Raw genomic sequence first — 27,610 nt, forward strand, 5'->3', positions numbered from 1 at the left:
TTGTTGCTGGTTGGGCTTATTAGATAGGTTAACCCTGTGTGCCTCTCAGTTGAGCCCCTTGATGGATGGTGAGCTGACGTGTGCACCAGTTTCTATTGGATTTTTGGATTTTGTGTTTACTTAAAAAGAAAACGGGATTTTAATACCTACCGGTAAATCCTGTCAAAGTCAAAAATATTACATAGAAAGAACATACAAACTCTACAAACATATACGTCGCTATACTTGCAAATACGCGCAGCGAGCACAGCAATATATGGTAACACACGCATTTACACGGACATGCCACAGAGATGGATTCGACACTTATTTCATACAGTACATAATTATAACAATATCAAGCGCCAGACATCATAATGATTTAATATTATATAATGAAGTAATGTCATGTATGTGTATTATTTGAACGAAACAAGATAGACCTGTCATATTTACTATTAAAGCAACCAGATTAATGTGTAGATTCATTTGATACTTGTTATTAAGTTGTAGGACATTGCAACAAGGAGTTATGATTAAATGTATGAAAGCTAAAATCACTCTTATTAGGATGGTGGACAGGAAGCTCAGGCCAGCCCCTTTTGATGTCTTCAAGGTTGAACCTGTTTAGCATACAAATAAACTAGTGACTCATCATGAATGAGAAAGTTCCCTCCCCCAAAACTAGATAACACATTGCAGAGACACACAGTTCTCAGTTGCTGTTTTGTATCAGACGATGATGGAGTTGCTGCCAGATCAGTTCCTGTATTTATTTGCTGAGAGAGAGAGAGATATTAAGAGGAGGATGCATTGAAAGATATGGTAATTGTATCGCTGGCCTGTAACTGTATGTAACTGTATGTATTAACTGCTTACTGTATGAGTTGTAACCATGTAACTATAGGTATACTGTACATTGTAATATATTGAATCCATATCCTTTTAATAACAAATATATACATCAATGACCTTTGGAATTCAGATAATGTGTGGGTGTATTGTTTTCTCTTACGGGATGTAGTGTTTTGCTATGTATAGCGCACATTCATGGCACATGGTAATAAGAGGTGCAGGCGTTTACAATATATTTTAGAGCGGGCATTTTAAATATTTGTAAGGAAACAATTTGGTATTTACAATCCCTTTCTCGTAGCCCATACGGGACACTGGGATTTACTTAATACGATGGCTATAGAAAGGGTCCAAAAGAGCCGGTGCACTTTAAATTTCTTCAACTGGGTGTGCTGGCTCCTCCCCTCCCACAGGCAGTTATAAGTAAAATAGTGCCCGAAGGAGAAAGGACATACTTGAGAGATGGAACATAACAACAATGGACCTAATTCTAAGTTGATCGCAGCAGCAATTTTGTTAGCAGTTGGGCAAAACCATGTGCACTGCAGGAGGGGCAGATATAACATGTGCAGAGAGAGTTAGATTTGGGTGTGTTCAAACTGAAATCTAAATTGCAGTGTAAAAATAAGGCAGCCAGTATTTACCCTGCACAGAAACAATATAACCCACCCAAATCTAACTCTCTCTGCACATCTTGCATCTGCCCCCCCCTCCCCTACAGTGCACATGGTTTTGCCCAATTGCTAACAAACTTGCTGCTGCAATCAACTCAGAATTACCCCCAATGAGTGGTGAGATTCACACCAGCACACCATAACATAAAACAACCAGCAACGGCTGGAACAAAACAGCATCAGCTGAACAGGTAACTCTTGGAAAAGAAACAAAAGCTGCAGAGAAGTCAACGCACTGAAGCGGGCGCCCAGTATCCCTTATGGACTACGAGAAAGGGATTTACCGGTAGGTATTAAAATCCCGTTTTCTCTGGCATCCATAGTGGATACTGGGGTTTACTTAATACGATGGGGACGTCCCAAAGAATCCAGAACGGGCGGGAATGTGCGGAGACTCCTACAGTACCATTTGCCTAAACTGGGTATCCTCTTTGGCCAGGGTATCCAACTTGTAGAACTTCACAAAGGTTTTCTTCCCCGACCAGGTAGCAGCTCGGGATAAATGCAAGGCCGAGACTCCACGGGCAGCCGCCCAGGAAGACTCCACTGATCTTGTAGAGTGGGCCTTCAGAGACTCTGGAACGGGCAAGACTGCCGACACATAGGCCTGTTGGATAGTTAATCTAATCCAACGAACAATAGACTGCTTAGAAGCAGGACAACCCTTTTTCTGCGCATCATATAGCACAAACAAGGAATCCGTCTTTCTGATCTGAGCCATTGTCTTGACATAGATCTTCAAGGCTCTCACAGCATCTAATGACTCCGGAGGAGCAGATGTACCAGAACTTGATGGTACAACAATCGGCTGATTCAAGTGGAATGCAGAGACAACCTTCGGTAGGAACTGCTGTCTAGTCCTGAGCTCAGCTCTGTCGTAAAAGTCCAAGTAGGGCCTTTTACACGATAAGGCCCCCAATTCTGAGACACACCTAGCAGAAGCAAGGGCCAGCAAAATCACCATCTTCCACGTGAGGTACTTATCTTCTGCCGTCATCAAAGGTTCAAACCAGGAGGACTGTAGAAATTCAAACACAACATTCAAGTCCCAGGGTGCCATGGGTGGCACAAATTGAGGTTGTATGTGGAGAACTCCCTGTAATAAGGTCTGAACTTCTGGCAACACTGTCAACTTCTTCTGGAATAAAATTTATAGAGCTGAAATATGGACCTTAAGGGAACCCAGACGTAAACCCTTATCCACACCAGCCTGCAGGAAACGTAAGAAACGTTCTAAGTGGAACTCTGTAGGTGGATATGTGTGTTCCTCGCACCAGGAGACATATCTCCTCCAGATATGATGATAGTGTTTTGACGATACAGGTTTTCTGACCTGTACCATGGTTGCAATAACCTTCTTGGAAAGGCCCTTGCGAGCTAGGATGTTCTGCTCAACTTCCAAGCCATCAAATAAAGTCACCGCAAGTCCGGGTAGACGAACGGTCCTTGTTGCAGAAGATCTTTTCTCAGTGGCAGAGGCCAAGGGTCTGTCATGGACATATCCATTAGATCTGCATGCCACGCCCTCCGAGGCCAATCCAGGGCAATCAGAATTGCCTGGACTCCCTGATTCCTGCTTTGTTTGAGCACCCTCGGGAGCAATGGAATCGGAGGAAACAGGTAGCCTATCCGATAAGGCCAAGGAGACATCAGCGCGTCTATTGCCCTCACTTGAGGGTCCCTGGTTCTCGAGCAATACCAGGGAAGCTTCTTGTTTAGACGAGAAGCCATCAAGTCTACCTGTGGGCAGCCTCACAAGTCGATGATCTGTTGTGGCGGTGGAGTCCCCACTGTCCCGGGTGGAGATCGTGGTGACTGAGGAAGTCCACCACTTACCAGTTGTCCACCCCCGGAATGAAGATTGCGGACATCGCTCCTGCGTTTTTTTCTGCCCGGAGAAGTATTTTTGACACCTGTCGCATGCAGGCTCTACATTTTGTCCCTCCTTGTCGATTTATGTAAGCCACTGCCGTGGCCCTGTCCGACTGAACTTGGATTCTCCCCCCTGCATATCCCCATCACCGTCCCCTGTATCAGAGTCGGTATCCGTGTCAGCTTGCATTATCTGGGCAAGAGCACACTTCTTAGGGTAAACAATTGGGGTCTTTGAAGAGGTAGTGGGAGCTGAATACGACAAAACCTCAACAGACTTTCTCAAAACCTGTGTTTCAGTCTCATTTTGAGCTATCGAAGATGAAATCTGGGATATAATTTCCCTAATAGAATCCACCCATGAGGGTTCGGATTCAGGAGGCTGAGACAGTATATTACAGTCATGGAATAGACTCTTCATGGAGAAGATACACTCTGCAGCACAAGTTTATGTGAGCTATACAAACACACACACAGTAAAATGCATACACAGCTTCCCCCAGAGTACCTTCAGAGAGAGACAGAGTATATGGAGCCAGCCACACAGCGCCCCAGTAGGCAGTTTATATAGTAAACAGCCAGCGCTGACTGAATAACCTTAATAGATTAAACAGCCATTACTACGGAATCCGTTCTGAAGATCGACAATGTTTAGGTCAACTACTATGGGTCGACAGTCACTAGGTCGACAGGGTTGGAAGGTTGACGGGTTCTAGGTCGACAGGTCAAAAAATCGACATGAGTTTTTCTTTTTCTTTTTCTTTTTTTGAACTTTTTCATACTTAACGATCCACGTGGACTACGATTGGAACGGTAATCTGTGCTGAGCAAATCGGTAGCGGAGCGAGGCACCTTGCCCGAAGCATGGCGAGCGAAGCGAGGGGACACGGTGCACTAATTGGGGTTCCCGGTCACTCTACGAAGAAAACGGCACCCCAAAAAAAAAACCACACACCTCATGTCGACCTTTTGACCTGTCAACCTAGTGTGGTCGACCTAAACATTGTCGACCTAGACACTGTCGATCTAATGATCCACACCCATTACTACACTCTACCCCCCGTCTATAACACCCTGGTACCGCAGGGGTATGCTGGAGTTATGTGGATGGCAGCGCTCCGTGTCAGCGTCTCTTCAGTATGATCTGCAGGGAGAAAATGGCGCTGGCGAGTGCTGAATCTGCTCTGAGGAAGAAGCCCCGCCCCCTGTAATGGCGCCTCTTCCCGTTTCAATGATTATACTGGCCTGAGGTGATTTGGCTGCTAACAGTGGGATTAGCCCCTGTTAGCATATGTAACCAGTGTAGGATATTTGCGCCGGCCCAGGGCGCCCCTCACATCAAGTACCGCTGAGCCCTCCGGAACGCAGCCTGTTAGAGCTGCGCTCATACCCTTGTACCGCCATTCCCGCCGGCGACCCGCTTACCGGGGCGCCGGCGTCATACTCACCACTCCATCTTCTGGCTCTGTTAGGGGGTGGAGGCCATGCTGCGGGAGTGAGCGGCCGCCTCGTGGGCTTGCGATCAGCACCCTCAGGAGCTCAGTGTCCTGTCAGCGGAGACAGAGAACCTTTATCTTCTAGAGTTGGTTCCTACTCCCCCCCTTCCCCCCTCCTAAGTCCCACAAAGCAGGGAGGCTGTTGCCAGCAGCCTTCCTGTACCTAGAAAAAACAATAAAACTAGAAAATCTCCTAGGACAGGCCTGGCCAACCTGTGGCTCTCCAGATGTTGTGAAACTACACATCCCAGCATGCCCTGTCACAGTTACAGCATTCCCTAATAGCAAAACTGTGGCAAAGAATGATGGGACTTGTCAGTGGCGGAACCAGCGAGCGGTGGGCCCATGTGCGAAAAAATGGCTTGGGCCCCCCCCATCCCATCCAAGTCCACCCCCTCACCCCTGGAGAGGATCTGGTGAGGGGGGACCTGCTCAGGGAAGTGGATACCTAGCAACAGTGCAGTAACTAGACATTTTAGCACTGTGTGCAAGAAACGGCATTGGAGCCCCACCCCTGCATGCAAAACAGGGGCAAAATACATAGTGGCGTGGCTTCGTGGGGAAGGGGTGTGGCCACAAAATAATACCAATTCATAAAACGGTGCACAGTAGTCTCCATTATTCAAATTACGCCGCACAGTAGCACCACTACACCAGGTAGAGACCCTTTGACACCTTACGGCGGACAGATTCCTCTTTTTACACATTACGGCAGACAGCGTCCCCCTTTTTTACACATAACGGCAGACAGCGTGCCCTTTTTACACATAACGGCAGACAGCGTCCCCTTTTTATACAACGGCAGACAGCGTGCCCTTGTTACACATAGCGGCAGACAGCGTACACTTTTTTCACATAATGGCAGACAGCGTGCCCTTGTTAAACATAGCGGCAGACAGCGTACACTATTTTCACATAACGGCAGACAGCGTGCCCTTGTTACACATTACGGCAGGCAGATTCCCCCTTTTTACACATTGCAGCAGACAGCGTGTCCTTGTTACACATAGCGGCAGACAGCGTACACTTTTTTCACATAACGGCAGACAGCGTGCCCTTGTTAAACATAGCGGCAGACAGCGTGCACTTTTTTCACATAACGGCAGACAGCGTGCCCTTTTTACACATAACGGCAGACAGCGTGCCCTTGTTACACATAGCGGCAGACAGCGTACACTTTTTTCACATAACGGCAGACAGCGTGCCCTTGTTAAACATAGCGGCAGACAGCGTACACTTTTTTCACATAACGGCAGACAGCGTGCCCTTGTTACACATTACGGCAGGCAGATTCCCCCTTTTTACACATTGCGCAGACAGCGTGCCCTTGTTACACATAGCGGCAGACAGCGTACACTTTTTTCACATAACGGCAGACAGCATCCCCTTTTTACACATAACGGCAGACAGCGTGCCCTTGTTACACATAGCGGCAGACAGCGTACACTTTTTTCACATAACGACAGACAGCGTGCCCTTGTTAAACATAGCGGCAGACAGCGTACACTTTTTTCACATAACGGCAGACAGCGTGCCCTTGTTACACATTACGGCAGGCAGATTCCCTCTTTTTACACATTGCGGCAGACAGCGTGTCCTTGTTACACATAGCGGCAGACAGCGTACACTTTTTACACAACGGCAGACAGCGTGCCCTTGTTAAACATAGCGGCAGACAGCGTACACTTTTTTCACATAACGGCAGACAGCGTGCCCTTGTTACACATTACGGCAGGCAGATTCCCCCTTTTTACACATTGCGGCAGACAGCGTGTCCTTGTTACACATAGCGGCAGGCAGATTCCCCATTTTTACACATTGCAGAAAGCAGATTCCCCATTTTTACACATTGCAGAAAGCAGATTCCCCATTTTTACACATTGCAGAAAGCAGATTCCCCATTTTTACACAAGAAAGAAAGAAAGAAAGAAAGAAAGAAAGAAAGAAAGAAAGAAAGAAAGAAAGATAGATTATACTTACCCTCTCCGCTGGCTCAGGCTCCTCGGTGCAGCTTCTGACGATTCCCGGGCAGTAGAGAATGAGGAGGAGGGAGGTGGAGGAGGGAGCCGCAGCAGCGCTGTGTCATTGGTGGAGGCGGTGCTGCTGCTGCCCCTCTGCTTCACTATAGGCTGTTCTCGGAAGACAGCCTATAGTGAAGCAGAGGGGCAGCAGCAGCGCCTCCACCAGTAACAAAGCGCTGCTGCGGCTCCCTCCTTCACCTCCCTCCTCCTCCTTCCCCCGTCTGTGCCGCTGCTCCTCTCCTCTGTGGGCGGCTGTGCGCTGCGGGCAGCGGCTGACCGCAACGCACAGCGGCATGTAATGAGTCAATTTGACTCATTACATGCTTGGGCCCCTGGATAGAGGCGGGCCCCAGTGCAACGCACTGCTTGCACTGGCGGTAGTTCCGCCTATGGGACTTGTAGTTATACAACAGCTGGAGAGCCACAGGTTGGCCAGGCCTGTCCTAGGAGCTCCCCTAGCTGTGACCGGCTCCACCAGGCACATTTTCTAAACTGAGTCTGGTAGGAGGGGCATAGAGGAAGGAGCCAGCCCACACTATTAAACTCTCAAAGTGCCCATGGCTCCCAAGAATGACTACATTGCCATTCTCTGTCCTTCTACTATATACAGCTTACCCAGCGTAGAAAAGGGTTCTTCACAGTAAGGGCAGTAAGAATTTGGAACTATCTGCCAGAGAAGGTAGTAATGGTGGACTGTCAAAGTTTAAAATGGATGGATTAGTTAGATTCCTAAACTAAAAAGATATCCAAGGATATAGTATCTGAAGATGCATACACACGGTGCAATGTAACCTTACGATTTTGACTATATAGTCAAAATCGTAAGGAACGTTAGCGCAAATCGCATTGTGTGTACACAGCTAGCAATACCGTGGGTCGGTATCGCAAGAAAAGATAGACTGTACAGTCAAGTCAATCTTTACTATGCTCTGAACTTTAGGACTCTGCAGTCTCCCCATTTTGTGTTATCTCTTCTAAGGGTAGACTATTCCACCCTGGGTAATCCTACGCTATGCGCCCAAGATGGCTGCCGCATCTGGTACCTTGTGAGGGTGGAATAAATAAACCTTGAAAATTATTACCCAAAATGCCTACACCAGTCATGCATTATTCTTTCTGTGCGCTCAAGGTTTTCTTTCATCTCTGTGTGGTTTATCTTATGAAGTATTACTTAAATCTTCTGTATTATGTGCATTGTTTTGGATGTCTGTAAAGCGCCTCGAGTCCTGTTGGGGAAAAAGCGCTATATAAATAAAATTATTATATTGTGTACAATCTAGTATATAGTATAGTCGAAATTGGCAGTCAAAATCTCAAGTAAAGACAGACCGTATCGGTGGGTCAGGGCTTCGGGGGAAATAGCAAAATGAAAATCGAAGATAGTCAATATCTCACTGTGTGTATGCACCTTAAGATACATTTAGAATTTTATATACAGCGCGACTTATAGTTGATAGACTTAAAATAAAAATTAATAACTTTATCTGGGTCATTATAGTTAAACTAGAATAGTGTAAGAATTATAATACAGGTTGAACTCGATGGACAATTTGTCTTTTTTCCAACCTCATTAACTATGTTACTATGTAAGTCAATTAGGACGGCACCTCTTCTAGACTCTGAATCTGAATGCATATATTTCCTTGCTATATTAGATCCTTCAGAATATATGAATATTATAGGACTTGTACAATTTGCAACATTAAGCTTATAATGCACTATTAGCTTGTGTGGATCGCCCCTCTCTCCGTCCTCACATTCTGGACCTGGTAAGACAGTCAGCCTTAGCCTGATCATTTATATTTCAAAAAGTGTCATAGCGAGGCAGAAAAAGTTAATCAGGTTTGTTAAGGCTGTAAAGGTCAAATATAAATAATCAAAATTACATATGGACATTTTAAAATAAGATTTTAAACCTACCGGTAAATCTATTTCTCCTAGTCCGTAGAGGATGCTGGGGACTCCGTAAGGACCATGGGGTATAGACGGGCTCCGCAGGAGATAGGGCACCTAAAAAGAACTTTTACTATGGGTGTGCACTGGCTCCTCCCTCTATGCCCCTCCTCCAGACCTCAGTTAGAGAACTGTGCCCAGAGGAGATGGACAATACAAGGCAGGATTTAGAAATCCAAGGGCAAGATTCATACCAGCCCACACCAATCATACATAACCAATTAACCGTATGAACAATAACAGTAACGGTCCAAGACCGATTCCAACTGTAACAGAACCCTTATGTAAGCAACAACTATATACAAGTCTTGCAGAGTTCCCGCACTGGGACGGGCGCCCAGCATCCTCTACGGACTAGGAGAAATAGATTTACCGGTAGGTTTAAAATCTTATTTTCTCTTACGTCCTAGAGGATGCTGGGGACTCCGTAAGGACCATGGGGTTTATACCAAAGCATCAAATTGGGCGGGAGAGTGCGGATGACTCTGCAGCACCGACTGAGCAAACGCTAGGTCCTCTTCAGCCAGGGTATCAAACTTGTAGAATTTAGCAAAAGTGTTTGACCCCGACCAAGTCGCCGCTCGGCAAGGCTGTAATGCCGAGACGCCTCGGGCAGCCGCCCAAGAAGAACCCACCTTCCTAGTGGAATGGGCCTTAACCGAATTTGGTACCGGCAATCCAGCCGTAAAATGAGCCTGCTGAATCGTATTACAGATCCAGCGAGCAATAGTCTGCTTCGAAGCAGGTGCGCCAATCATATTAGCAGCATACAGGACAAACAGAGCTTCTGTTTTCCTAATTCTAGCCGTCCTGGCTACATAATCTTTAAGGCCCTGACTACGTCCAGGGATCTGGAATCCTCCAGGTCACTTGTAGCCACAGGCACCACAATAGGTTGATTCATATGGAATGAAGAAACCACTTTAGGCAAAAATTGCGGACGTGTCCTCAATTCAGCTAGATTCACATGAAAAATCAAGTAGGGGCTCTTGTGTGACAAAGCCGCCAATTCTGACACTCGCCTTGCTGATGCTAAGGCCAACAACATGACCACCTTCCAGGTAAGAAATTTCAACTCAACCTTGTTAAGCGGTTCAAACCAGTGTGATTTTAGGAACTGCAACACCACGTTCAGGTCCCATGGTGCCACTGGAGGCACAAAAGGGGGCTGGATGGCCAGCACTCCCTTTACAAATGTCTGGACTTCTGGAAGAGAAGCCAATTCCTTCTGAAAGAAAATCGAGAGGGCCGAAATCTGTACCTTAACAGAGCCTAATTTCAGGCCCATATCCACTCCTGTCTGTAGGAAGTGGAGAAAACGACCTAGATGAAAATCTGCCGTAGGTGCATTCTTGGTCTCACACCAAGACACATACTTTCGCCAGATACGGTGATAGTGCTTTACCGTCACCTCCTTCCTAGCCTTTATTAAAGTAGGGATGACCTCTTCCGGAATCCCCTTTTTCGCTAGGATTCGGCGTTCAACCGCCATGCCGTCAAACGCAACCGCGGTAAGTCTTGAAATACACAGGGCCCCTGTTGCAACAGGTCTTCCCTCAGAGGAAGAGGCCAGGGATCTCCTGTGAGCATCTCTTGTAGATCCGAGTACCAGGCCCTTCGAGGCCAGTCTGGGACAACGAGTATCATCTGTACTCTTCTTCGTCTTATGATCCTCAACACTTTTGTGATGAGAGGAAGAGGAAACACGTAGACCGATTTGAACACCCACGGTGTTACCAGAGCGCCTACTGCTACTGCCTGAGGGTCCCGAGACCTGGCACAATACCTCCGAAGCTTCTTGTTGAGGCGTGACGCCATCATGTCTATTTGAGGAGTTCCCCAAAGACGCGTTACGTCTGCAAAGACTTCTTGATGAAGTCCCCACTCTCCTGGATGGAGATCGTGTCTGCTGAGGAAGTCTGCTTCCCAGTTATCCACTCCCGGAAAGAAGACAGCCGACAGAGCGCTTACATGATTTTCCGCCCAGCGAAGAATCCTGGTGGCTTCCGCCATCGCGACTCTGTTTCTTGTCCCGCCTTGGCGGTTCACATGAGCCACTGCTGTGACATTGTCTGATTGGATCAGAACCGGTAGGTTTCGAAGAAGACTCTCCGCTTGTCGAAGGCCGTTGTAAATGGCCCTGAGTTCCAACACATTGATGTGTAGACAGGACTCCTTGTCTGACCACAGTCCCTGAAAATTTCTTCCTTGTGTGACTGCTCCCCATCCTCGGAGGCTCGCGTCCGTGGTAACCAGGATCCAATCCTGAATTCCAAACCTGCGACCCTCCAGCAGGTGAGTACTTTGCAACCACCACAGGAGAGACACCCTGGCCCCTGGGGACAGAGTTATTTTCCGATGTAAGTGCAGATGGGACCCGGACCACTTGTCCAGAAGGTCCCATTGAAAAGTCCTTGCATGGAACCTTCCGAAGGGAATGGCCTCGTAGGCCGCCACCATTTTTCCCAGAACTCGAGTGCATTGGTGAACTGACACCCTTTTCGTTTTTAGCAAGTCTCTGACCATGTTCTGGATGTCCTGGGCTTTCTCCAGTGGGAGAAAGACCTTCATTTGTTCCGTATCCAGTATCATACCTAGGAACGTTAGTCGAGTTGTCGGAATCAACTGTGACTTCGGTAGATTTAGAATCCAACCGTGTTGCTGGAGCACTCTCAGAGAGAGCGCCACACTGCTCAGCAATTTCTCTCTGGATCTCGCTTTTATTAGGAGATCGTCCAAGTATGGGATAATTGTGACTCCATGCTTGCGCAGGACCACCATCATTTCCGCCATTATCTTGGTGAAAATCCTCGGGGCCGTGGAAAGCCCAAACGGCAACGTCTGAAATTGGTAATGACAATCCTGTACAGCGAATCTCAGGTATTCCTGATGGGGGGAATATATGGGGACATGAAGGTACGTATCCTTTATGTCCAGAGACACCATAAACTTCCCCTCCTCCATATTGGCTATTATCGCTCTGGGTGATTCCATTTTGAATTTGAATCTTTTTATGTACAGGTTTAGGGATTTCAGATTCAAAATCGGTCTGACCGAACCGTCCGGTTTCGGGACCACAATAGGGTTGAGTAGTAACCTCTTCCCTGCTGGTTCAGGGGAACCCTGATTATTACTTGCTGTAGACACAGCGTTTGAATTGCAGCTAAGACTACATCCCGTTCCGATGTGGAAGCTGGTAGGGCCGATTTGAAAAATCGGCGCAGGGGCACCTCCTCGAATTCCAGTTTGTAACCCTGGGAAACTATTTCCAACACCCAAGGATTCAGGCCTGAGCTGACCCAAGCCTGGCTGAAAAGTTGAAGACATGCCCCCACCGGTGCAGACTCCCTCAGGGGAGCCCCAGCGTCATGCTGTGGGCTTTGGAGTAGCCGGGGAGGACTTTTGTTCCTGGGCACCTGCCGAAGCAGGTGCTCTTTTGCCTCTGCCCTTACCTCTGGCGAGGAAGGAGGATCCCCGACCTCTTCTGGACTTGTGCGACCGAAAGGACTGCATCTGATAGGGTGGTACTTTCTTTTGCTGTTGGGGAATAAATGGTAAAAAGTTTGATTTACCTGCTGTAGCTGTGGAAACCAGGTCCGTCAGCCCATCCCCAAACAATACATCTCCCTTATAGGGTAGAACTTCCATATGTTTTTTGGAATCTGCATCACTCGTCCATTGGCGAGTCCATAAGGATCTTCTCGCAGAGATAGACATGGCATTGGCCCTAGAAGCCAGCAAACCAATGTCCCTTTGAGCATCCCTCATAAATAAGACTGCGTCTTTAATATGGGCTAGAGTTAAGAATATAGTATCCTTATCCATCTTATCAAAATCAGCTGTCAGCTCATCTGTCCAAGCTGAAATCGCGGCTACACACCCATGCCGACGCAATTGTCGGTCTAAGGACTGCTCCAGTATGAGAATAAATACACTTTAAGGTAGTCTCTTGCCTGTGATCTGCAGGGTCCCTAAGGGCAGCTGTGTCAGGAGACGGTAGCGCCACTATCTTGGACAAGCGCGTCAGGGCCTTGTCCACAGTGGGAGGTGATTCCCAACGCTCCCTGTCCTGTTCAGGGAAGGGGTATGCCATATAAATTCTTTTGGGTATCTGCGGTCTCTTTTCCGGAGTCTCCCAAGCTTTTTCAAAGAAATAATTTAGTTCATGAGATGTGGGAAAATTTATAATCTGTTTCTTTCCCTTAAACATGTGCACCCTTGTGTCGGGGACCGAGGGTTCATCCGCAATATGCAACACATCCCTTATTGCCACAATCATACACTGAATGCTTTTTGTCACCCTAGGGTGCAATTTCACTTCGTCATAGTCGACACTGGAATCAGAGTCCGTGTCGGTAGTAGTGTCTTGTGTTAAGGGACGCTTTTGAGACTCCGACGGGCCCTGTGAGTCGGTCCAATCCGAGGATTGAGCCCCTGATGTCCCCCCTTATCAAGCCTCTTATGTAAGGATGCTACACTTGCATTCAACATATGCCACATGTCCATCCATTCCGGAGTCGGCACAACCGACGGGGACACACCACTCATTTGCTCCACCTCCTCCTTGGAAAAGCCTTCTGCTTCAGACATGTCGACACCACGTACCGACACCCCACACACACAGGGATTAACCTATAAGGGGACAAAACCCCAACCAGGCCCTTAGGAGAGACAGAGAGTATGCCAGCACACACCCAGCACTTAATAACACTGGAAAAATATGACCAGATATCGCTTTTATATATATAAAATGACCAGATTCCCACTCACTGCGCTCAAAATGCCCCCCTCCTCTTTTTTCCAGCCTGATGTTCAGCAGGGGAGAGACCAGGGAGCCAGCGTTTTCCTCATGCAGCTTGTGTAGAAAATGGAGCTGGTTAGTGCTGGGGATCAAGCTCCGCCCACCCAACGGCGGGCTTCGGTCCCGGTGATTTTTTTATAGAAAATGGCGGGGGATCATAGAATTACTGCCCAGCAGCCTAATCTACCTTGTCAGTGCCCAAATGTGAGGTTTATTGCTGCCCAGGGCGCCCCCCACCCCTGCACCCTTCAGTGCTGCTCTGTGTGTGTGAATGGGAGCAATGGCTCGCAGCTTACCGCTGCGCGCCTTACCTCATGAAGATCTGATGTCTTCTGCCTTCTCATACTCACCCGGCTTCTATCTTCGGCATCTGTGAGGACGGCGGCGCGGCTCCGGGACGAACCCCAGGTGAGACCTGTGTTCCGACTCCCTCTGGAGCTAATGGTGTCCAGTAGCCTTAGAAACAGAGCCCAACCATTAAGCCAGCCCTGCTTCTCTCCCCTCAGTCCCACGATGCAGGGAGCCTGTTGCAAACAGGACTCCCTGAAAATAAAAAACCTAACAAAATTCTTTTTCCACAGAAAACTCTGGAGAGCTCTCTGCAGTGCACCCATTCTCCTCTGGGCACAAGATCTAACTGAGGTCTGGAGGAGGGGCATAGAGGGAGGAGCCAGTGCACACCCATAGTCAAAGTTGTTTTTAGGTGCCCTATCTCCTGCGGAGCCCGTCTATACCCCATGGTCCTTACGGAGTCCCCAGCATCCTCTAGGACGTAAGAGAAAATTAGATCAGCTCACGAAAGTTGTACAGAAACAAGTTAATTAACATAGAGTGATAAATAACTTGTACAGATCACAATGCTAAAGGCAACATCTTAAATCTTGTATGAATAAAATGGTCAACCTAAAAACTGGCCACTGTCCCCCTCCTGACATCATACACCCAATCACACCAAAACATAACCACTCCCAAACTAAATTCAAGTTCTGGATTTCTTCTAGCAAACTTGATTGTAGGAGCCACAGAAAAGCCCAATTCTCGTCCTGAATTAGCAGTGACAAAAAGTGTAGTAAGAACTAAACCATCGCCAGGCATACACCATCCTTCTCACTGGTGCAAAGCACTTGATGACAGTGGCTGAACACTAACATGTACACGAAGCAGCCTCTCATTCTGTCTACTGCACCTATTAGTATGCAGGCGCAGTCATCAAGATCTAGGGATAGGCAAATGGGCCTCAGGCAGCAGTTACTAACCTGACTAGCAAAACTGTGCAAACCAAATGCTGCAAACCATTTGTCCAGCAGATCCCACTGAAAAGTTCTTGCGTGGAATCTGCCGAATGGAATCGCTTCGTAAGAAGCCACCATCTTTCCCAGGACCCTTGTGCATTGATGCACTGACACTTGGCCTGGTCTTAGGAGGTTCCTGACTAGGTCGGATAACTCCCTGGCTTTCTCCTCCGGGAGAAACACCTTTTTCTGTACTGTGTCCAGAATCATCCCTAGGAACAGCAGACGTGTCGTCGGAATCAGCTGCGATTTTGGAATATTTAGAATCCATCCGTGCTGTCGTAGTACTACTTGAGATAGTGCTACTCCGACCTCTAACTGTTCTCTGGACCTTGCCCTTATCAGGAGATCGTCCAAGTAAGGGATAATTAAGACGCCTTTTCTTCGAAGAAGAATCATCATTTCGGCCATTACCTTGGTAAAGACCCGGGGTGCCGTGGACAATCCAAACGGCAGCGTCTGAAACTGATAGTGACAGTTCTGTACCACAAACCTGAGGTACCCTTGGTGAGAAGGGCAAATTGGGACATGGAGGTAAGCATCCTTGATGTCCAGAGACACCATATAGTCCCCTTCTTCCAGGTTCGCTATCACTGCTCTGAGTGACTCCATCTTGAACTTGAACCTTTTTATGTAAGTGTTCAAGGATTTCAGATTTAAAATGGGTCTCACCGAGCTGTCCGGCTTCGGTACCACAAACAGCGTGGAATAATACCCCTTTCCCTGTTGTAGGAGGGGTACCTTGATTATCACCTGCTGGGAATACAGCTTGTGAATGGCTTCCAATACCGCCTCCCTGTCGGGGGGAGACGTTGGTAAAGCAGACTTCAGGAACCGGCGAGGGGGAGACGTCTCGAATTCCAATTTGTACCCCTGAGATACTACCTGCAGGATCCAGGGGTCCACTTGCGAGTGAGCCCACTGCGCGCTGAAATTCTTGAGACGGGCCCCCACCGTGCCTGAGTCCGCTTGTAAGGCCCCAGCGTCATGCTGAGGACTTGGCAGAAGCGGGGGAGGGCTTCTGTTCGTGGGAAGAGGCTGTCTGCTGCAGTCTTTTTCCCCTTCCTCTGCCCCGGGGCAGATATGAGTGGCCTTTTGCCCGCTTGCCCTTATGGGGACGAAAGGACTGAGCCTGAAAAGTCGGTATCTTTTTCTGCTGAGAGGTGACCTGGGGTAAAAAGGTGGATTTCCCAGCCGTTGCCGTGGCCACCAGGTCCGATAGACCGACCCCAAATAACTCCTCCCCTTTATACGGCAATACTTCCATATGCCGTTTGGAATCCGCATCACCAGACCACTGTCGCGTCCATAACCCTCTTCTGGCAGAAATGGACATCGCACTTACTCTTGATGCCAGAGTGCAAATATTCCTCTGTGCATCTCGCATATATAGAAATGCATCCTTTAAATGCTCTATAATCAATAATATATTGTCCCTGTCCAGGGTATCAATATTTTCAGTCAGGGAATCCGACCAAGCCACCCCAGCACTGCACATCCAGGCTGAGGCGATTGCTGGTCGCAGTATAATACCAGTATGTGTGTATATACTTTTTAGGATATTTTCCAGCTTCCTATCAGCTGGTTCCTTGAGGGCGGCCGTATCAGGAGACGGTAACGCCACTTGTTTTGATAAGCGTGTGAGCGCCTTATCTACCCTAGGGGGTGTTTCCCAACGTGCCCTAACCTCTGGCGGGAAAGGGTATAATGCCAATAATTTTTTAGAAATTAGCAGTTTTTTATCGGGGGAAACCCACGCTTCATCACACACACCTCATTTAATTCATCTGATTCAGGAAAAACTACGGGTAGTTTTTTCACACCCCACATAATACCCTTTTTTGTGGTACTTGTAGTATCAGAAATGTTCAAAACCTCCTTCATTGCCGTGATCATGTAACGTGTGGCCCTACTGGAAAATACGTTTGTTTCCTCACCGTCGACACTGGAGTCAGTGTCCGTGTCAGTGTCTGTATCGACCTGAGGTAACGGGCGTTTTAGAGCCCCTGACGGTGTTTGAGACGCCTGTACAGGTATTAACTGATTTGCCGGCTGTCTCATGTCGTCAACAGTCTTTTGTAAAGTGCTGACACTATCACGTAATTCTTTCCATAAGACCACCCAGTCAGGTGTCGACTCCCTAGGGGGTGACATCACTAACACAGGCAATTGCTCAGCCTCCACACCATTTTCCTCCTCATACATGTCGACACAACGTACCGACACACAGCACACACACAGGGAATGCTCTGACAGAGGACAGGACCCCACTAGCCCTTTGGGGAGACAGAGGGAGAGTTTGCCAGCACACACCAGAGCGCTATATATATATATATATATATATATATATATATATATATAGGGATAACCTTATATAAGTGTTTTTCCCTGATATAGCTGCAATATATATTTATCTGCCAAATTAGTGCCCCCCCTCTCTTGTTTTACCCTGTTTCTGTAGTTCAGGACTGCAGGGGAGAGTCAGGGAGCCTTCCTCCAACGGAGCTGTGAGGAAAAAATGGCGCCAGTGTGCTGAGGAGATAGGCTCCACCCCCTTTTCGGCGGCCTTTCTCCCGCTTTTTTATGGAAAAATTGGCAGGGGTTAAATGCATCCATATAGCCCAGGATGCTATATGTGATGTATTTTTTTTGCCAAAAAAAGGTGTTTTTATTGCGTCTCAGGGCGCCCCCCCCCCCAGCGCCCTGCACCCTCAGTGACCGGAGTGTGAAGTGTGCTGAGAGCAATGGCGCACAGCTGCGGTGCTGTGCGCTACCTTATTGAAGACAGGACGTCTTCTGCCGCCGATTTTCCGGACCTCTTCAGTCTTCTGGCTCTGTAAGGGGGACGGCGGCGCGGCTCTGGGACCCATCCATGGCTGGGCCTGTGATCGTCCCTCTGGAGCTAATGTCCAGTAGCCTAAGAAGCCCAATCCACTCTGCACGCAGGTGAGTTCGCTTCTTCTCCCCTTAGTCCCTCGGTGCAGTGAGCCTGTTGCCAGCAGGTCTCACTGAAAATAAAAAAACTAAAACTAAACTTTTTTCTAAGCAGCTCAGGAGAGCCACCTAGACTGCACCCTTCTCGTTCGGGCACAAAAATCTAACTGAGGCTTGGAGGAGGGTCATAGGGGGAGGAGCCAGTGCACACCAGGTAGTCCTAAAGCTTTTACTTTTGTGCCCAGTCTCCTGCGGAGCCGCTATTCCCCATGGTCCTTTCGGAGTCCCCAGCATCCACTAGGACGTTAGAGAAACTACAGGTAGTTTTTTCACACCCCACATAATACCCTTTTTTGTGGTACTTGTAGTATCAGAAATATGTAACACCTCCTTCATTGCCCTTAACATGTAACGTGTGGCCCTAATGGAAAATACGTTTGTTTCTTCACCGTCGACACTGCAGTCAGTGTCCGTGTCTGTGTCGACCGACTGAGGTAAATGGGCGTTTTAAAGCCCCTGACGGTGTTTGAGACGCCTGGACAGGTACTAATTGGTTTGCCGGCCGTCTCATGTCGTCAACCGACCTTGCAGCGTGTTGACATTATCACGTAATTCCCTAAATAAGCCATCCATTCCGGTGTCGACTCCCTAGAGAGTGACATCACCATTACAGGCAATTGCTCCGCCTCCTCACCAACATCGTCCTCATACATGTCGACACACACGTACCGACACACAGCGAATGCTCTGATAGAGGACAGGACCCCACTAGCCCTTTGGGGAGACAGAGGGAGAGTTTGCCAGCACACACCAAAACGCTATAATTATACAGGGACAACCTTATATAAGTGTTTTCCCTTATAGCATCTTAATATATAATAATATCGCCAAATAAGTGCCCCCCCTCTCTGTTTTAACCCTGTTTCTGTAGTGCAGTGCAGGGGAGAGCCTGGGAGCCTTCCTAGCAGCGGAGCTGTGTAGGAAAATGGCGCTGTGTGCTGAGGAGAATAGGCCCCGCCCCCTTTTCGGCGGGCTTCTTCTCCCGTTTTTCTGACAACCTGGCAGGGGTTAAATACATCCATATAGCCCCAGAGGCTATATGTGATGTATTTTTAGCCAGCATAGGTACTTTCATTGCTGCCCAAGGCGCCCCCCCCAGCGCCCTGCACCCTCAGTGACCGTTGGTGTTAAGTGTGCTGAGAGCAATGGCGCACAGCTGCCGTGCTGTGCGCTACCTTAAGAAGACTGGGAAGTCTTCAGCCGCCGATTTCTGGACCTCTTCTTTCTTCAGCATCTGCAAGGGGGTCGGCGGCGCGGCTCCGGTGACCCATCCAGGCTGTACCTGTGATCGTCCCTCTGGAGCTAGTGTCCAGTAGCCTAAGAAGCCAATCCATCCTGCACGCAGGTGAGTTCACTTCTTCTCCCCTAAGTCCCTCGTTGCAGTGAGCCTGTTGCCAGCAGGACTCACTGAAAATAAAAAACCTAACAAAACTTTTACTCTAAGCAGCTCTTTAGGAGAGCCACCTAGATTGCACCCTTCTCGGCCGGGCACAAAAACCTAACTGAGGCTTGGAGGAGGGTCATAGGGGGAGGAGCCAGTGCACACCACCTGATCCTAAAGCTTTTACTTTTGTGCCCTGTCTCCTGCGGAGCCGCTATTCCCCATGGTCCTTACGGAGTCCCCAGCATCCACTTAGGACGTCAGAGAAATACGTATTAAAGTATATCTTTGTGAAAATCCTATATCAATATAAAACCTGACGCACCAAGCCCCCTCAGGTTATAGAATATAGGGATAGCAAGTTGAGTCAAAGACACGAAATGGACACCACTCCGCTATCTAATGCACACACAGATAACCTCTGCATTGTACAAACTGTGACTATTACTAACAATAATACTGCACTGGACTAGCGTATAATATATATATATATATATATATATATATATATATATATATATATATATATATATATATATATAACACTGCACAGGATGTATATCACAGGGTAATTGTACTAGAAAACCCTGACTAAATGCACTCTCTTAACGAGCACTGTCTAAAAAGATGTATATCACAGGGTAATTGTACTAGAAAACCCTGACTAAATGCACTCTCTTAACGAGCACTGTCTAAAAAGATGTATATCACAGGGTAATTGTACTAGAAAACCCTGACTAAATGCACTCTCTTAACGAGCACTGTCTAAAAAGATGTATATCACAGGGTAATTGTACTAGAAAACCCTGACTAAATGCACTCTCTTAACGAGCACGGTCTAAAAAGATGTATATCACAGGGTAATTGTACTAGAAAACCCTGACTAAATGCACTCTCTTAACGAGCACTGTCTAAAAAGATGTATATCACAGGGTAATTGTACTAGAAAACCCTGACTAAATGCACTCTCTTAACGAGCACTGTCTAAAAAGGCAGGTAGAATACTTAAGTGTCATGTAACCTCACAGCACCGACAACCAGGTGGCTTTACACAGGAGGATTTGCCCAAGCAGTCCCAGGAACAGTGAAGCTGAGAGATAATGGCACCCAGACACTGACAGGGAGTGAGGGAGATACAGATATGCAGCTCCAGGGCAGGAACATTTGCGGGAACTGGCGCCCTGGGGCTGGGGGAGGGGCTTCAGGTCTAAGCCTTATCCCCCTGCTGGCAAAACCACCAGGTACTGTGGGCTACTGAAAACGGTTTAGAGAAAACCTGACCTGCACCCATGCCCTGGTGATCTAGTGGGATCACCTGTACTGCCAGTGTCCACCGCCAGCATGCGCGGCCCGCCTCACACTGACCGCGCCGGATCGCGATAAAGACCGGGTCCAGCAAGCAGGACCCACTCACCACCTCCCGAAGCGTGGCCACACAATCCCGGAGAGCCCCCGTCGTGTGTGCCTGACGTGAAGAAAACCGGAGCCTCCTGCTGTAGTTGCCCGGCAACCAGGGCTCGGGAGTGTACAGCGCCGCTGGGGAGAGCTGGAGCTGCAGCAGTGAATGTCTTCTGACATTTACCACCGCTGCTGCCCTTGTAGTCTTCACTTTTTTCTTCAAAAAAAGCTCTTCTTAGGGCTTCATGGAGCAGCCCCTCTGTTAAGTGCCTGCTTACTGCAGCACCAACTACAAAACTGAGCTCCTGTGCAGGGAGGCGGGGTTATAGAGGAGGCGGCGCTGTACATTCTGGGAACAGTCAAAGCTTTGAGCATGTTGGTGCCTCGGATCAAGATCCTACTCTACACCCCAATGTCTATCCTTGTGGAGCCCAGTGTACCCTGTAGCAGAAATTTTATTTTTATAACTTAAATGCAAATTCTCCCTGGGTGTAGCAGCATGAATCACCAATGCCGAGCAGATATCGCATAATTCAGTCAAACACCAGGATCGCTGGGGGGTTATGCAACTACAAGTCCCAGCTTTTCAGCCCAGACAACAAACTGAGCCTTATATTAACATACTGTAGCTACAAGGCCGCCACAAGATCCTGGATGCTCCAAAGAGTAATAACCACGGCTATGTGGTGGCACAGGATACAGTTATATTGCCGGCAGTCGGGATCCCGGCGGTCAGGATATAGACGCCGGAATCCTGACCACTGATAATGCCGAAGGCCGGAATCCCAGCTGGCAGGGGCTATTCCCACTCGTGGGTGTCCACGACACCCATAGAACCTGTGTCAAGCACAGAAAACCACCATGCCCGCAGCGTGGAGAGAACAGCGTGCCCGCAAGGGGCTTGCTGGCGCTCGCCCTGCTGCTGGCATTCAGGCGGCCGGGATCACAGCGTCTGTATGCTGACCGCATGGGTCCCGGACGCCGGCATAGCATACCCAACGCGGTGGCACAATGAAGGTAGTATGATGGCACGCGGTCCAGGTAAGCTTCATATTGCTTTATTAACTTAATTTTAACATCTGCAGGTAATGGACAGTAATACATGCTTCCCAATATGTAAAGAGAACTTCTCCCTTGCACACTCAAGTAAACAACAAAATAACACCTTAAGAGTCATTTATTTAGTATAAATAGACTTTATTGAAGCCAAGGCCTCCACATGGAGGCTGATGGTTGGGACTACAGATGTACAAGTTGTAACATTTCACAACTTCTAAGAGGAATGTCAACATTTACAACGATCATGCATAACATGGACTGTCATCATATTTTAGAAGCATATTCAAACATTTCTAGAGAAATGCTTATAACCTTGTTATATATAGAACTACTTCCAATAAACTGCAAAACATTGATCGACATTTCCAGTACAAGCTACAGTGTCAACACAAAGGGGAGCCATAAATGTTTCATTTATGAAAGATTGTAATATTATTTACTGTAATGAAAGAAAAAAAAAATTAAAAAGCTTTCAAATAAAGGCCATCACTGAACCATCACATGGAACACAAATTGATTAGTCCACATTCTCGAGCTGCTCTCAGCAGAGCGCTAACATCCCGAGCCTCAGTACTGAGAGTACTCCTTTGTTTGAAATTTGGCAATAATCCGCTCTAACTGCCTCTTGGCTTCGCACTGTGGGAAGTTGCCCATGTCATAGTACTGAGCAGCAATTTTTATTAACCTACAAAAAAAAAAAATAATATTTTGATATTTGGTGCAAACACATAAATACACGATAAAACAATGGGGTATATGCAATAGCGGGCGAATTCGCGGCAATTATCGCCGTTTTTTCAATTCGACCAAATTCGCCAGGTGAATTCCGGAAGGTGGCTTCCGGAATTCACCATATGCAATGAAAAACGGATTCGCCAGAGTCGCGGGCGAAAATCGGCCGATTTGGCGGATTTTGCCGCGATTTAAAAAAACGGGAAAAAACGGGGGAAAACCCGAAAAAAAAATGGCGTGGGGTCCCCCCTCCAAAGCATAACCAGCCTCGGGCTCATCGAGCTGGTCCTGGTTCTAAAAATGCAGGGGAAAAATTGGCCAGGGATCCCCCGTATTTTTAAAACCAGCACCGGGCTCTGCGCCTGATGCTGGTGCCAAAAATACGGGGGACAAAAAGAGTAGGGGTCCCCCGTATTTTTAACACCAGCATCGGGCTCCACTAGCTGGACAGATAATGCCACAGCCGGGGGTCACTTTTATGCCGTGCCCTGCGGCCGTGGCATCAAATATCCAACTAGTCACTCCTGGCCGGGGTACCCTGGGGGAGTGGGGACCCCTTCAATCAAGGGGTCCCCCCCCAGCCACCCAAGGGCCAGGGGTGAAGCCCGAGGCTGTCCCCCCCCATCCAATGGGCTGCGGATGGGGGGGCTGATAGCCTTTGTGATAAAAAAAAAAAGATATTGTTTTTTCCAGCAGTACTACAAGTCCCAGCAAGCCTCCCCCGCAAGCTGGTACTTGGAGAACCACAAGTACCAGCATGCGGGAGAAAAACGGGCCCGCTGGTACCTGTAGTACTACTGGGAAAAAAATACCCAAATAAAAACGGGACACACACACCTTGATAGTAAAACTTTATTTCATACGCCGACACACACATACTTACCTGTGTTGACACGCCGACTGCAACGATCTCCGACGATCCGAGGGTACCTGTCAAAAAATTATACTCACCTTCCAGCGTCCAGAGGTCCAGGTCCAGAGGTAAATCCACGTACTTTGTAAAAAAACAAACCGAACACGATCCACCGGACTAATGAAAGGGGTCCAATGTTTTCACATTAGACTCCTTTCCCCGAATGCCGGGACATCACGTGACTCCTGTCACTGATGTCCCTTCAGCCAATCAGGAAGCGCTACTGCCGTGGCGCTCACCTGATTGGCTGGACGCCGTCTGTACTCTGACAGCGCCTCGCAAAGCCGCTCCATTACTTTCAATGGTGGGAACTTTGCGGCTAGCGGTGGGGTCACCCGCCGGTCAGCCGCTGACCGGCGGGTGACCTCACCGCTAGCCGCTAAGTTCCCACCATTGAATATAATGGAGGGAGCTGTGCGATGCGCTGTCACAGCGATCAGCCAATCAGGTGAGCGCAACGAAGTTGCGCTTCCTGATTGGCTTAGAGACCTGTCAGTGACAGCTGTCACTGACAGGTCTCAATCGTGGAAAGGTGTCCCATGTGTCAGCATGGGACCCCTTTCAGTCCGTTCTGGAGCGGGTATTTGCGTTTTCTTTTTTTGCCAAGTACGTGGATTTATCTCTGGACCCTGAGGTGAGTATATTGAACTTTGCTTTTCAGGTATCCGTGGATTCTACATGGAGAAGAGGACCGATGTCGGCGTGTGAACATAGGTAAGTATGTGTGTGTCGGTAGTGTGAAATAAAGTTTTACTGTCGACGGTGTGTGTGTCCTGTTTTTATTTGGGTATTTTTTTCCCAGTAGTACTACAGGTACCAGCGGGCCCGCTTTTCTCCCGCATGCTGGTACTTGTGGTTCTCCAAGTACCAGCTTGCGGGGGAGGCTTGCTGGGACTTGTAGTACTAATGGAAAAAACAATATCTTTTTTTTATCACAAAAGGCTATCAGCCCCCCCATCCGCAGCCCATTGGATGGGGGGGGACAGCCTCGGGCTTCACCCCTGGCCCTTGGGTGGCTGGGGGGGGGGGACCCCTTGATTGAAGGGGTCCCCACTCCCCCAGGGTACCCCGGCCAGGGGTGACTAGTTGGATATTTGATGCCACGGCCGCAGGGCACGGCATAAAAGTGACCCCCGGCTGTGGCATTATCTGTCCAGCTAGTGGAGCCCGATGCTGGTGTTAAAAATACGGGGGACCCCTACTCTTTTTGTCCCCCGTATTTTTGGCACCAGCACCAGGCGCAGAGCCCGGTGCTGGTTTTAAAAATACGGGGGATCCCCTGTCAATTTTTTCCCCGCATTTTTAGAACCAGGACCAACTCAATGAGCCCGAGGCTGGTTATGCTTTGGAGGGGGGACCCCACGCCATTTTTTTTTCTGATTTTACCGTTCCAGCAATAAAAAAAAAAAAAAAAAAAAAAAAAAAAAATTTTTAAAAATATATAAAATAATATTTGTGCCTCCCCCCCCCCAAAAAAAAGTACCTAATCCCTTCTAATATAAATAGATCTGCTATTCCCCCAAAAAAAAACACCAAAAAAAACATGTTTAAAATTTTTTTATTTGTTTTCACCCTCCAAAGTGTGGCGGATTGAAAATGACGAATTTGCTGTCTAAAAGCACTGCTGTCGAATTTCCAAACTTGAATTGAATATGCTTTGGTCGAATTGCAGCACTTGTATCATTGCAGAAAAGTCGAATTTGCAAAAAGTCGAATTTCAAAAAGTCGAATTTTGAAAGTCCGTTTTTTGGTCGGAAAGCACTGCATTGCATAGGCGAATTTTTTTTTTTGGTCGAAAATGACCCGAAATTCGCCAATTTCGGGAATTCGACCACAATTGCATATACCCCAATCAATCCTAAGGGACAAACCATTGAAGGGCGGTTTTATTGGTATAAGTCATCATAGTGAACAACCTAATTAGTGCAATAAAAATACATACATTTAATTAAAACATGGCAGTTTGACAGGTATGCTGTCAGCAGATAGTCGGGATCCCGGCTGTCACAACACCGCCGCCAGGATCCCGACAGGGCCAACATACCGCCGCCGGAATACCGGCGAGGTAGGTAATCCTCCCCCTGTGGGTGTCCACGAAACCCATAGAGAGAATAGAACCTGTGGCAGGATCCTGACGTTAGGCACCCCGGGCGTCGGGATCTCATACAGATCCCATTTGACAAATATATTTATGTAGCTAAATGTAGATTTTTTTCACACTGCAATAAGAGACAAATTTGTGCTAATTACCACAACGAGATGTTTCCAGACCTGGTAGCTGTGAACCATATAAAATAAGAATTTACTTACCGATAATTCTATTTCTCGGAGTCCGTAGTGGATGCTGGGGTTCCTGAAAGGACCATGGGGGATAGCGGCTCCGCAGGAGACAGGGCACAAAAAGTAAAGCTTTTCCAGATCAGGTGGTGTGCACTGGCTCCTCCCCCTATGACCCTCCTCCAGACTCCAGTTAGGTACTGTGCCCGGACGAGCGTACACAATAAGGGAGGATTTTGAATCCCGGGTAAGACTCATACCAGCCACACCAATCACACCGTACAACTTGTGATCTAAACCCAGTTAACAGTATGATAACAGAGGAGCCTCTGAAAGATGGCTCCCTAAACAATAACCCGAATTAGTTAACAATAACTATGTACAAGTATTGCAGATAATCCGCACTTGGGATGGGCGCCCAGCATCCACTACGGACTCCGAGAAATAGAATTATCGGTAAGTAAATTCTTATTTTCTCTATCGTCCTAGTGGATGCTGGGGTTCCTGAAAGGACCATGGGGATTATACCAAAGCTCCCAAACGGGCGGGAGAGTGCGGATGACTCTGCAGCACCGAATGAGAGAACTCCAGGTCCTCCTTTGCCAGGGTATCAAATTTGTAGAATTTTACAAACGTGTTCTCCCCTGACCACGTAGCTGCTCGGCAGAGTTGTAATGCCGAGACCCCTCGGGCAGCCGCCCAAGATGAGCCCACCTTCCTTGTGGAATGGGCCTTAACAGATTTAGGCTGTGGCAGGCCTGCCACAGAATGTGCAAGTTGAATTGTGTTACAAATCCAACGAGCAATCGACTGCTTAGAAGCAGGCGCACCCAACTTGTTGGGTGCATACAGTATAAACAGCGAGTCAGATTTTCTGACTCCAGCCGTCCTTGAAATGTATATTTTTAAAGCTCTGACAGTGTCCAACAACTTGGAGTCCTCCAAGTCGCTTGTAGCCGCAGGCACTACAATAGGCTGGTTCAGGTGAAACGCTGATACCACCTTAGGGAGAAAATGCGGACGCGTCCGCAGCTCTGCCCTATCCGAATGGAAAATTAAATAAGGGCTTTTATAAGATAAAGCCGCCAGTTCAGATACTCTCCTGGCGGACGCCAGGGCCAGTAACATAGTCACTTTCCATGTGAGATATTTCAAATCCACATTTTTTAGTGGTTCAAACCAATGGGATTTGAGGAAATCTAAAACTACATTTAGATCCCACGGTGCCACCGGAGGCACCACAGGAGGCTGTATATGCAGTACTCCTTTGACAAAAGTCTGGACCTCAGGAACTGAGGCCAATTCTTTTTGGAAGAATATTGACAGGGCCGAAATTTGAACCTTAATAGATCCCAATTTGAGACCCATAGACAATCCTGATTGCAGGAAATGTAGGAAACGACCCAGTTGAAATTCCTCCGTCGGAGCACTCCGATCCTCGCACCACGCAACATATTTCCGCCAAATGCGGTGATAATGCTTCGCGGTGACTTCCTTTCTTGCCTTAATCAAGGTAGGAATGACTTCTTCTGGAATGCCTTTTCCTTTTAGGATCTGGCGTTCAACCGCCATGCCGTCAAACGCAGCCGCGGTAAGTCTTGGAATAGACACGGTCCCTGCTGAAGCAGGTCCTGTCTTAGAGGTAGAGGCCACGGATCGTCCGTGACCATCTCTTGAAGTTCCGGGTACCAAGACCTTCTTGGCCAATCCGGAGCCACTAGTATCGTTCTTACTCCGCTTTGCCGTATGATTCTCAATACCTTTGGTATGAGAGGCAGAGGAGGAAACACATACACCGACTGGTACACCCAAGGTGTTACCAGCGCGTCCACAGCTATTGCCTGCGGATCTCTTGACCTGGCGCAATACCTGTCCAGTTTTTTGTTGAGGCGAGACGCCATCATGTCCACCAT

General features: G+C 48.0%; 1 protein-coding gene across 2 annotated transcripts in view; it reads right to left on the reverse strand.

Moving 5' to 3' along the window:
- Positions 1–21,892: 21,892 nt before the first annotated feature.
- DHX15 (DEAH-box helicase 15) overlaps positions 21,893–27,610 on the reverse strand; it is a 114,976-nt gene continuing 109,258 nt past the window's right edge. For both annotated transcript variants that reach the window (XM_063921769.1, XM_063921779.1), the window contains exon 14: positions 21,893–22,460. In XM_063921769.1, coding sequence (XP_063777839.1) covers positions 22,343–22,460 — 118 coding nt within the window. In that variant the 3' untranslated portion in view covers positions 21,893–22,342. The remainder of the gene's footprint in view (positions 22,461–27,610) is intronic.

This window comes from Pseudophryne corroboree, chromosome 1 (genome assembly GCF_028390025.1).
Source record: "Pseudophryne corroboree isolate aPseCor3 chromosome 1, aPseCor3.hap2, whole genome shotgun sequence".
Taxonomy (NCBI): Eukaryota; Metazoa; Chordata; class Amphibia; order Anura; family Myobatrachidae; genus Pseudophryne; species Pseudophryne corroboree.